Source organism: Triticum urartu, chromosome 1, assembly GCF_003073215.2.
Source record: "Triticum urartu cultivar G1812 chromosome 1, Tu2.1, whole genome shotgun sequence".
Classification (NCBI taxonomy): domain Eukaryota; kingdom Viridiplantae; phylum Streptophyta; class Magnoliopsida; order Poales; family Poaceae; genus Triticum; species Triticum urartu.
Genome location: NC_053022.1, coordinates 294,282,640 through 294,295,412, shown reverse-complemented (window position 1 = coordinate 294,295,412; position 12,773 = coordinate 294,282,640). Strand labels below are relative to the sequence as shown.

At 45.7% G+C, this 12,773-nt stretch overlaps 1 protein-coding gene across 1 annotated transcript; it reads left to right on the top strand.

Annotated features, from left to right (window-relative positions):
- The first annotated feature begins 304 nt into the window (after positions 1–304).
- Positions 305–4,364, top strand: LOC125508505. The gene is made up of 7 exons (XM_048673238.1): positions 305–595; positions 1,744–1,893; positions 2,007–2,219; positions 2,653–2,774; positions 3,002–3,165; positions 3,620–3,774; positions 4,126–4,364. The coding sequence occupies exons 1-7, from the start codon at positions 413–415 to the stop codon at positions 4,222–4,224; spliced, it is 1,086 nt and encodes a 361-aa protein (XP_048529195.1). The 5' UTR covers positions 305–412; the 3' UTR covers positions 4,225–4,364.
- The last annotated feature ends 8,409 nt before the right edge of the window (positions 4,365–12,773 follow it).

Below are 12,773 nucleotides of genomic sequence, written 5' to 3'. Positions count from 1 at the left end.
ATAGAGAGGAGAGTGAGAGGTTGGCCCTTCATTTTAGGGCGGTTTCTTCAACGCGCTTTCCTGATGGCCTTGGCCCAGCCCAAATTCTCATGAAATCCGCATTTAAAATATGACCTGGGCCAAAAAAAAAACCCTCAAGTGGGCCACTTGAAACCTCGGACGAGCCGAGCGGGCCCTCGCCCAACCGGAGGATAGGCCTCGTGACAGGCTTGGAGAAACCCACCCGCAACTCCTGCTGCTCGCCACGTCAGTTGCCAGCTGCCGGCAGCATCTGTCCTTCCTCGCTTCCGGCGCAGACTTGTCGACCTCTCTCTCCGCTGATCGCTGCCTATTACTTGTCGTACCAGTGCAGTGAACCCCCGCCCCAGTCCACTTTCGTTCCGTTCCGTTCCGCCTCGCTCCCCACCCTTTCATGGCCGGCGCGACCCTCGCCGCCGCGAGATTCCCCGCGGCCGTTGCGCTCCTCCGCACTCGCCGCTCCCCCGTGGTCGCCGTGCCGCTCGCCCCGTCCGGTCTCCGCCACCACCGCCGCAGCGTCGCCATGGCCGCCGGCGCCGCGCCCTCACCCATTCCCGCCTCCGATCCGCTTCCCAAGGTACGTACGCGCCCCAAAGTGGAACTTAGTTTTACGCCAACGTCAGGGATGGTCCTTTCATGGGCATGTCCTGCTCTGCTCCTGTCCTGTAACTCCTGTTGATGTTGATAGTACCTTGTTATCGTCGGAGGGGAGGCCCTGATCCAAGCCTGGAGACACCCAAAGCGCTCTATAACTGTGTTACTACTGCACTGCACAGCGACTGCTGAAATCGTTGTCGTAAGTAGGGAAACAAACTATACCTTAAACAGGGACCTTCAACCAAGTGGACTAAAAGAAATACCCTCGGTCCTCGGAGTTATTTGGAACTTGGAAGCGCTTTTTTCCAGCTGACGATCCATGAGGCTAGGACTCCTGAGATGTGGAGCGTGCATCGCGTGTGACTTCAAATTTTTGTGTCTCCGTTTCTCTGCTATCCAGGACTTTGGCAGACTTCCAACGGGGCCAAATAAACCTGTGAACTGTAGCGACCGTTGGGCAGATTTCAGCAAATGAATCCAATTGATAGCAGATGGAACTGTACAGCACAAACTTCCCACGGGAGCTGACAGAACTTATAAATTCTTTGTACAAAAGGTAGAAGTAAATTTTGGCACACCATGGGTTTAATAATCACCAAGGATGGACCCCACATGTAGTTTTTTTTATTGGGTTCATAATTCTGGATCAGCCTTGAAACAGTTGTTCCTTCTTTGATTTTTAACTTGAAAATGAGGATTAGTTTATGGAAGTTTTGAAGTAAGAAGAGACGTTTCCATGAGGGCCTCTTTGATTCCAACGACTTTCACATGAACTTTGGAGGATTGAAATCCATATGATTTTGTTTCTCTCTGAAGAACCCTTTGCACAACACTGAAAGAAAATCAGTTTTCTGTTGATTCAAACCTCTTCGAAAGAATGTTTTGTTCTTCATATGCGTCAGGGTGATCAAACAATAGAAATATTGATATTTAATTATTTTAAAAATATTTTTCCCATACCATATATCGGCTATGGAGAAAACTTTCAATCACTTCGTTTTTCATACTTTCTAATAGTTTTGGCTATATGTTACTTGATTTATACTTGTTGTTTCATCTTTTGTGGATCGATTACTTCTCAAATTTCCTGGGAAACAAACTAATAGTCTTGACTTTCTTCTACTTCAGGGTTCTGATCTATTTTTCCGGTCAGTTCTCTCAAACATGCAAAAAGTTTATTTGAGCAGGAATCCAACTGCCGAAAAGATTCTGGACCTTGTCCATTCTTACGATGGGGACCACATTTGTTTTGATCACTTTGCTTTCAGAACATTTGGGGTGAGTACTAGCTTAAAATTTAGTTGGCTTTCTACATGCTCCGTGTTACATAATGCACAATTGGTGTGATGTTGATTATTGTTATGAGAATTTCCCGTCTGTTATAACTGCAGGTTGATGGTTATGGTATAAACTCACTTGCTGAATTTTTTACTGATTTTGGTTACGAGTCTCGTGAAGAACTACGGTTCCCAGCGAAAAAACTAAGAGCACTATGGTTCTCCCCTCCCAACAATGATGGATACACCAGAGCTGGTATATATGGACCTTTGCCAAGGATATTCATTTCTGAACTTCTTGTAGATGAGCTGAGTGCTCCGAGCCAGGTGATACTCGACGATTACTTAATTCCTTCAGTTTGTTTGTCTAAGATATTAGTAGTAGTATGGACAACTGTTCGTTCATAATATGCTTGTAGGGCTAAAGGAATTTCAGACATAGCTCATAACACTTTTGTATGGCTGAAGAAGACTACTGAAACATATCACCGTAGAAAAAATGCTTTCTGAAAACCATTTCTTCTTAGGTTATTTCTGTAGTTCTGTCAGAGTAAATACTCAGAGATGAGTAGGTTCTAATGTTCCATGCACTGGCACTAGTGTTAAGATATTTAGTTTGAAAAATCTGACGTTAACCTCGGCTGTCAGGGAATTTGGCTACTGAGCTCTGATATGGCTGCCACTAGAGCTGCTTTATTCCCATCTTTTACTCATATATATACAACTGTATTTTATTTTATCTGTTACTTTTTCTCTGCAGGAAATTATACGGAAATACATCAAAACATCAGCTAATGGAAATAAATATGCTGTTCTTGCAAGTACATTTGGAGAACTGACATGGGAGAAGCCCACTTATTCTGATTTCCAGGTTTTATCTAGGTACTCATGTAAATACTCTTGACTGCTTCAATAGGCCAGGAGCTAAATCTTATGTTGGTCACCACAAAACTGTTTGCGTATTATGGCTGATTCTGTGCAATTTCCATAAGAAATGGAGTTGCCTTTTTTTTCATTTGCTTAGTAGTTTCCTGACTCTGTTTTTCATACATTTATTTCTTTGTTCCATTAGCCATGTTGACTCTCCATGCTTTCCATTTGGACACCAGGGAAAGTGAATATGCTGGATGGACTCTTGTTAATGGCTATGCACTGAACCATGCCACAGTCTCCACTCATCGCTTAGAGTCAGATATTAGAAGTATTAGTAAATTCAACAAATTTGTAGAGGACAACGGGTTCAAGTTAAATACAGAAGGAGGAATTTTGAAAGGTCTGTTGCTGATTTCTGAACCAACCAGATTTTATTCAGTAGTTAGTGGGTAGAGGTCCATGGCTACGTATTTGTTGAATTTTGACGAATTGCTTCCTATTTCATACCTTAGCTACTTGTATTGAAAATCTGAATCACATTTTATTCCAGGGCATTACAGCTAACCACAGTTTCTAGTAGCATTGGCATTAGGAAGAGTGTACTTTTGGTTTCCTGTTAGGTCTTTCTTTTGTGGTTATATGTATGGATGAACTGTTAGCTAGATCTCAAATAATAGCTTTTCATGGACATAAGATCACTTGTTTCTTTGCATTTATTTGACATACTTTCTATCTATCTATTATGTGCGACCTCTTAGAATAGCTATTAGCTGAAGGATACATGTAACTTAATTATTGTACCACGGTTTCAATAGAAACTGATTTACATGTTCTTTCCCTGTATAATTCAACAGTGAGTCCTGACGGTCTCCTCCAGCAAAGCTCAACTGTTGCTGATTCATCATTATTTACTTTTGCGGATGGAATCACTGAATCTATTCCACGTTCCTATATTGAATTTGCTGAACGGCTGCCACTTCCACAGTTCAGAGATTTGCAAGATGAAGAGGTTTGCACAATTTGTCACGAATGTATCGATTATTCCGTACTCGTCTGTTTTCTTTCCTTCATAATCCATACTTGGAAAGTGTACTTCCAAGCGTCAAGATGAGCATCACTGCGACTTTGCATCTGTAATGTTTATGTTCCCCTGTGCCGACTTAGTAATAATGTCCCATCTCCCTTTTTAATGAGGGTTGTAGGTTACTTAATACTATCATCAGAGTATTTATTAATGGTATAATGGTAGTACTTAGTACACTCTCCTGCATAGGATATATACGCTGTAGTATTACTCGGCCAGTATTTAGTTGCCCCCTAATCTGCTAGTGAAATTATACTGCTTTCTTACTTTCTGAAGGTCAAGGAACACCACAGGCGCGATGGTTTTGAGGTGGGCAATGCAGACAAGATATTTGAGAGCACTTCAAAGGATCAGCTTACCAGAAGATCTGCATAAGCGGCGTACTCTTGATCGAACATTCTGCAGGCGGGCCAACGAGCCTCTTGGAAGTGTGTTGAATGCGTGTGTTGTGTAATGATTGTATGCCTTGAAGTGGGTTGAAAACAGATGCTCAATAAAGATATATTTCCTAACGATATTACTCTCTCATATATCGAATTCAGCTATCTCTATGTATCATTAAACCTAAACTGATACTATCTGGGAATGCATGAAATAGTCTAATGGAGTGAAACATGGCATGATGGTCAGTTCCTTTTCTAAGTTGTGGTCATCCTAGTTCTCACTTATTTACTCTTTGTGAACACGTTTTTGAGAAAGTTGCGTTCCTGCAACTTTTGTCGCAGACCAAGGCAAGTGCATGCATGAGAAAGGTGGATGGAACTCTGTTTTCTGCAGAAGATTCATTGCTGACTCTGCCACGAAAGGTACGCTTCACTATTGAAACTCTTAAACAATTTTCTAAATCTATCTAGATGAGACTAGCTTAATATAACTTGAAAAACGATTTATATTATGGGACGGAGGGAGTAACTTTCTTTGACGATAACTTCGGATAGAATGTGGATCTGCTCCCTTTCGTTTATGCCGCCACTTACAAATACAGATGTGTACACTACATCGTCAAAAAAATATAATGAGGTCAGCTGCATAGTCAAAATGTACAAATGCAAATATACCTTAGATGATCAACATATAACACCGTATTTCTTGGGAAGTTTGTTTTTCCACTGACCTGGATATTTCTCATGTTGCACCTTGGGGAGTTTCTTCCTTTCTCTACTGTCCATCACCCAGCTTGTTTGCCTCACAACGAAGACTCCGGTTTGGCTACGTGGCAAAAACAAAGTTTTCTGTTTGTTTTTTCATTTCTGTCGACTATTCAGGCAACTATAATGGCACAAAAGGCGAGAAGGCAAACAAGTGAACAGTCAGAAGTGCCAAAATGAGCATTTGTTTGGCAGAACTTTTGGCTCTTGACTCTTGGATCAAAGTGAAGGGCACAAAGAGAAGCAAAAGCAGCGGCCTCAAAACTCCACTTTTAATTTTTATTTGATATAATAGATGTGCCCTTGAGACTAGGATGCCCTCCTCCTTTCCACATTTCGTGGCAGCCTCTCTCTCCCTTTAGCCACATTTCCTGCGGGAACAGGTATTTGTTTGTTCGAATCTAACAAAGCTGTGCTTCGCATGCAGAGATGAACCGCCTTGCCAGCACTCCGCATCTGGAGAGAAGAACCTGAAATACAAACATATGGAGGATGCCTTGGTTAAACAAATATGCCTTTTTACCACAGATTTTGCATCACTGAGACTTGCATGATTTTTTTACTTTGGTAGGAAGATATAGTTCACCCCTCAGCGCAAGTAGAAGTTACATGAACCGGGCTGCCCTTAGAAAGATAAAGTTCACCCCTTTTTAAGTAGAAGTTGTTGTTCTATAATTTTTTTTAAAAGGAGGATGACCCCGGCCTCTGCATCTGGGCGATGCATGCAGTCATTTTATTAATTATTCACAAAGACCTTACAAAGTAATACATCAGTATGTTTGAAGCCATCATCTGTCGCTACTTCTATCCACTTGATGCAGGGTGCCGATTGTCCAAGCCAAATACTAAACAAACCTCGCACCAAAGCCTAACATCTAAAACCGGAGGTCCCAACCAAGCCTCATACCGGGTCTGGGGCACACACTGGTCCCACACACTCTCAGAGGTCGCCGCTGCCGTCATCCACCGATCCATCTTCAGAGCAGGTACTGACGCATCGACCTTGCCAGGTTTGCCGTTGACGCCCCCATGGCGCCAGTCAACGCCTCCTCCCTACGCGCGTCCATCATCACACATTCGTCGCCAAGACCTTGCAGCGTCACGCCGCTAAGACCACGTCGTCAATGCGTCACATGGAACGCCGCTCCACCGCTGGAACCGTCCACTGGTCCCTCAAGCCAATGCACACCTTCAAGAATGATGCCCCCAAGGAGGGAACTACACAAGGGCGCCGCCGTCATCCGATTGACTGCTCTTGGGTTTCCCCCGGAGGTAGCGGGAGGAGTTGGGAGCTTCACCTCGATGATGCCTTCAATAAGGAAATGGCGCCATGGCGTCGCCATCATCGGCTTCGGCCAGCTGCTGAAGACAAGATCTTCACTCGGATCTGCCGCACGAGACTCCAACAGACAACTGTGCATCTGCAAGACCACCTTCAAAGCCCCGGATCTGGCCGTCCAAATCTGATGATTATCCACAGCCGCACTGCCACCGCAGTATATTCTGACGGTCTGACCACTGCGGAAGGGCGTCACCACTTTAGCATGGAGGGAGGGCTGCCACTCCACCGCGCCATGCCGGAAGAGCCGTTAGGATGAATCCCAAGCATGCTCTTCACCGTCCCTGTACCGCAAGGGAACTGGGAACGAAGCCGCCAGACCACCGGAGCAGTTCTGCGCTGTGCAGCCGAGGACGACCTGGGCCTCACCGGCTGCCATCGCCTCGGCATTCACAACATGCAGCGAGGAGACCACCCTGGCCAGGCCATGACCGGAGGCCACCGCCGCATGCACCCGGCCCGATCTGCCCAGCCAAGTCCTCCACGCCACCGCCACCGGCCTGCCACCAGACGGCCACGCTGCCGCCTGGAGCAAGCCGCCACGCCGCCATGATCCAGATCGCGGCCGCGCCTCCTCGCCGGAGGAGGTCCCGCCCCACCCCTTCATCGCAAGTCAGGAAGGAGATACCCCACCACCGCCATCGGCCCCTGGGCTTAGCCCTGCGGCGGTGGAAGGAGGGGAGGAGAGAGCTTCCCCGCTCTGGTCCTCTAGATAAACCATACCAGGAAAGGCTGGTCCTCAAGAATAAATAGGAACCTAAAATCGTCTCTGTGAGGATTTAAGCTCAAGTGCTGGGTTTGTACATTTACTCCCCCAACCAGTTGTTCTATAGATATGATCCTTTCCTTTTTACATGTCCATTATTGATCCATCTTTTAGAGAACTTGACTAGATTGTCTGTTTAAACACTCTGAAGAGTCTCTGCGTTATCCATACATGGCAGCACTCTGTCACGATCCACAAGCTTTTAGATGTACACTCTGGTCTCTGGATGATTCCCAGCGCATAATGAAACGTTGTCAAGGCCCAAATCCAGTGGTGATATCACACACCATCAGTGGTGACACCAGCTCATACAAATCCTTGGCGATGAAGCTATAGACAATGTTATGGATTTGTATGAGCTGAATGACACACACTCACATACACGTGTGCAAGCATTCGGATCATGCATGTACAGGTGTGAAGCAGACGAGCTTGCTGACACTTCAGCAGACGAGATTGCTGACACTTGCAAAGCTGAAGTTTCAGGTTTGTCGCATCCACTTTACCCCAAGGTTTCCTTTTAGATAAAGTTACCATGCAATGCTTTTGCGAAACTTCGTGGTGCTCGCCTGCTGATCTAGTTGCACATCTGAATGCACGGTCTAGTGGAATTTTAGCTTTACCTAGCAAGTGAATCAGTTCCATTTTTTTTTGGTCAAGAAAATGAGTTCCATTTACTAGGTCACTTATTTTTTGGAGATCTATATTTAGGTACGATATGAAGACAGAGCAGAGGATATTGGTTCCAGTTGCAATTTATATCTCTTGACAGTGAAAAAAATAAAAGGAGTAATAATTACTAAATCAAAGAGCGATTATGGAAGTACTTTAAAATATGACGTGATCTTGAAAAAGGTTTACTTACGATCTAGTAGCCACGAACTATACTTTTGCTCTCATTCTATGTATATGTCACTTCAATATTGCTACTTTCTTATATTCCTAATTGTAAGCGTTAATTCATAGCTGAGATTTAGCTCATCTACTCCTGGGTGAACAGTAATTGAACGAAACGAAATTTCTTGAGAATAAAATGCTCGAATTATCTTCAACCGCAAAAAAAAAATGCCCGAATTATCTAGGTACTTGAAATTTGTGCCGAGATGACTTCGGCAGGAACCCCATCGAGGAAAAACAAAATCGGAGCTCTAAAATGTGTTATTTGTAAGATCCGATTTTGTTATTTCTGTACCAAGCTCCTGCGATGTCATCTCGCCACCAAAATCTGCAAGCACCTAGCGAAGTTCAGGCATCTTTGGTGTCCAAAAGTTTAAAATATTTGAATTTTTTTGCTATTTATTTCTGAATTTACACGCATTGAAGCAGATGCACCTAGGTTTAGAAATGCTACCGTAGGTCTCTATCTGTCTCTTATAGATTCCAAGGTAAAGGTTGTGAGATGGATAGGTTCCATCCAGGTTGTACGTATGTTCCCTGCATAGCTATCCGGAATCATCTTTTGTCCACTATAAATAACTCCGCAATGATGTCTCCATCATTTGCACGCACGAAAAGCAACAATAAATGTTTAGAATCCCACGTCCATCTCTAGCCTCTAGGTTTAAGCCCCACTATTGTTTATTTTAAACAAAGGGTTGCATGTTGGATAAGAACAAATTTGCATTTTTCCGGTTCATGACGTTCATATATTTATATGTTCCTTTCTGAAAGCATGTTGTACATCCGAGTTATTGATATATTTATTTGGAATGTACATGTGCATTCTTGTAATATAGCACTGGGCACAATTAATGTTGATTTTATTATTATACTAGTGGTAAATGAGTCGGTGCATTGTAGCGGGAGAAGAAAAATACCACATGGCCCTAACCCAATAACCATGACTAAGACTCCAATAGGTCTTGCCGAGGCGTCTCTCTCGACATAAAATGAGAAATTTGCTTTTTTCATGTAAGATTTTGCCGAGGCGTACATACACAGTTATCGATGGTTTCATTCGTCTTCAATTTGGCTTTGATGAGTTGTTCATTGCAATTCGGGTTGCTGTCGGTACAAAAGAAAGATGAATCGTGCACTATTAATTAAGGTTGCACCCTAAATAACATTTTTAAAATATTTAACATGTAAAATAACATTATATTCATATTGTACACATATTTTAATCAAATTTTATATATAACATGTTAAAATTAGAGTTAGGGTTTAAAAGATATGGGTATTTTAAAAAGTATTATTTGTTACTCACTTATATGGATTCCAGGGAGCCTTTGGTTACTGGGTGCAATCAGTGGGAGATGTTAGCACGGGCTATATTCAACCGGTTCGAATAGCGGTCGCATAACAGGATAGGAGTCTGGGGAGCTTATCCTTTACTTTGCCTTACCGGTTGTGATTTTGAGCATGTACTTTATTTTCTTTGTTTTGCTCCGCTTGCGAGCTGTAATACTTTTATGAATTTATGCTACTTCAAGACTCTTTAATAAGATGGCTGCATGCATCATTATGATGCAGAGGCCGGGGGTACGCCCCATTTCCAAAGAAAATTAAAAAAGTAATATTTGTTCTAGATGGACTACGGGTTGATTACAAAAATAGTAGGGGGTTTTACGCTAAAATGCAAAACGATTCCTTTTATGTCACTTAATGGTGGAGTGCAATTTATTTATTAGAAAAGGGAGAGGGTTCTTTGTAAAATAGTAAAAATAGTTTGTTCTCTCACTTAAATGTGGATGGCGGGTTAATGACCTAAAAACAAAGGGGGGTTTCTATAAGAATGCTGACGGTAAACGGGTATAAGCAATTCGTACTTTATTAGTAGGTATAGATATTTAGTAATTACGCGTACTTGTTAGTATATTTTACAAATGACATTGTCGGTGTCAAAACCGGCGGATCTCGGGTAGGGGGTCCCGAACTGTGCGTCTAAGGTGGATGGTAACAGGAGGCAGGGGACACGATGTTTTACCCAGGTTCGGACCCTCTTGATGGAGGTAAAACCCTACGTCCTGCTTGATTTATTCTTAATGATATGGGTATTACAAGAGTTGATCTACCACGAGATCGGAGAGGCTAAACCCTAGAAACTAGCCTATGGTATGATTGTTGTCGTCCTACGGACTAAAACCCTCCGGTTTATATAGACACCGGAGGGGGCTAGGGTTACACAAGGTCGGTTACAAAGGAGGAGATATACATATCCGTATTGCCTAGCTTGCCTTCCACGCCAAGTAGAGTCCCATCCGGACACGGGACGAAATCTTCAATCTTGTATCTTCATAGTCCAACAGTCCGGCCAAAGGATATAGGCCGGCTGTCCGGAGACCCCTAATCCCGGACTCCCTCAGTAGCCCCTGAACCAGGCTTCAATGACGATGAGTCCGGCGCGCAGTGTTGTCTTTTGCATTGCAAGACGGGTTCCTCCACCGAATACACCCAAGAAGAATCTGAATACAAGGATAGTGTCCGATCCTGCAAAATAAGTTCCACATACCACCGTAGAAAGAATAATATTTCCACAAATCTAATCTGCTGACTCGTTTTGTCAACGTGACGTTTTATCATGGCCCGGTGATTATTCGAACCGTTTTCTTTAACTAGCCCCGCACATAACGCGAGGCAGTTTCTTGACACGTCTTGTCAAAGCAGAGATCGTGTTCCCCTTATTACGGGATTCTCGTCAATACGGGCGTGGGTAACCCAACCGCGCCATCGATTATGGCGCTTGGGGGATAAGCGAGTTTTACCAGGCTAGTGGGGGCGCACAGTTTCGGCCGCCCTTATAAAGGGATAAGGTTTAACCTTTCTCTACCCACGCCTTCTTCCTCCTTGCTCATCCGTCTTGCGCACTCAAGCCCCAACGCCCAAGTCCGCATCTTTCTCCTCAACCTCCTCCAAACATGTCCGGAGCGGGAGGGAAGTGGATGGCTTCCTCCGTTACGGAGGAACACATCAAAAAGCTGCGCGGAGCCGGATACTTAGCCGCGAATATCGCGCATCGGCTGCCCGCTGCGGGGCAGATCGTCCCTACCCCAGAACCTCATGAGAGGGTAGTTTTCCTCCACCACTTCCTCTGCGGACTGGGGTTTCCCCTTCATCCATTCGTCCGTGGTCTCATGTTCTACTACGGGCTGGACTTTCATGATCTGGCCCCGAACTTCATCCTCAACATTTCGGCGTTCATCGTCGTCTGTGAGGCATTTCTCCGCATCCGTCCCCACTTTGGTCAGTGGCTGAAGACCTTCAATATCAAGCCGAAGGTGGTGGGCGGCCAACAAGAAGAATGCGGCGGAGCCATGGTGGGCAAGATGCCCAATGTTATATGGCTCGAAGGCTCCTTCGTGGAGACCATAAAGGGGTGGCAATCGACATGATTCTACATCACCGAGCCGCGCGACACCAACTGGGTGGCTGCCCCCGAGTTCCGATCCGGATTCCCTACACGGCTCACTTCCTGGAAAGAGAAGGGCCTATCGTGGGGTTCATCGGTAGAGCTGGACGGACTCCAGAAATGTATCCGGAACATGGCAAGCAAGAAACTCAAGCTTGTCAACATAGTCCAAGTCATGCTCATCCGCCGGATCCTCCCGTGTCAACAACGGGACTTCAACTTGTGGGAGTTCGACCCGGCCCAGCACCGAACTTTGAGCGAGCTCTTCGACACGACGCACAAAGACGTCTGGAGGGTGCTGTTCAAGGGCGCCGAGGTCCCTCCCTCTCTTACCGAGGACCGCGGGCTAAGCGCGAAGCGCCCTGCGAATCCGGTAAGTTCTACATATCTGGTAGGATATTCATTTCCCATAGCTTAACTATGTGCGGGGTCTGAGCTCTCATGCCTTTGACAGGACTGGGTGGAAGCATCGGAGCAGATCAACTGTCCGGCCCCCCTGCCCGAAGACACCGCGGACGATCTCCTGATGGAGATGTTGACCCCGGCTCCTTATGAGGTGTCGGGGAAGATCAAGAAGGCCAAGGGAACCCGAAAGAGTTCCCGGCGCCAGGTGGTATCGGAATCATCGTCCGATAACTCCGCGACGCACTCCTCCCCCGAAGACGAGGAGGAAGATGAAGATGCTCCCTCTCCAGTCGGGGAAGACAAGAAAAGGAAGGTCGCCCCAACTGGGGAGGCCGAAGGGTCCAAGAAGGGAAGGACTCTCCTTCCGGACTACTCCACCACCGCCACCGAAGGCGAAGACGAGTGGCTGCTCAGGGTCAAGCCCCTGGCGAAGTCGTAAGTATTCGGATGCCAGAGTAACTCATAGCATACCTTTGTCGCACTGCCTCTCCTAACGCCGAATTATGACTATGCAGACCGCCACGAGCCCGTATCGACGTATCGTTGGACGGCTCCCTGGGCTCGTCGGATATGGATAGCGATCCACTTCCGATCGCCACCTCCCCTTTCCCTACGGATAATGCCGAGGTATTGTCTCAAGAGGCACCGGGTCGAGAGGAGACAGTCCCGGAGGTGCCTCAGCCGAACACCGCGCCGGAACCTCCAGTGGTTCCGGACTCGGGCAGGCGGCCTCCTTCCAAAAGGGGCAAGACGCCTGGGCCGGTGACCTCTGTCCATCCAGAGGCACCGGACAATCTGCTGGGAGCGCTTCACAGTGCTTCCATCGATGAAGAGCACCGCACTATTATGAGTGCAGTGGTCCAGAAGGTTCAGTCCGCCAAGAGCGGACTGACTGAAGCCTGTGCCAGCCTTCTAACA

What these genes read in the sequence shown, in the direction of transcription:
- LOC125508505 (XM_048673238.1), top strand. Translation starts at nt 413, where the DNA reads ATGGCCGGCGCGACCCTCGCCGCCGCGAGATTCCCCGCGGCCGTTGCG. An exon ending in CCTCCGATCCGCTTCCCAAG is followed by an intron (nt 596 to 1,743) that starts GTACGTACGCGC and finishes CTTCTACTTCAG; the next exon opens with GGTTCTGATCTATTTTTCCG. An exon ending in TTGCTTTCAGAACATTTGGG is followed by an intron (nt 1,894 to 2,006) that starts GTGAGTACTAGC and finishes TTATAACTGCAG; the next exon opens with GTTGATGGTTATGGTATAAA.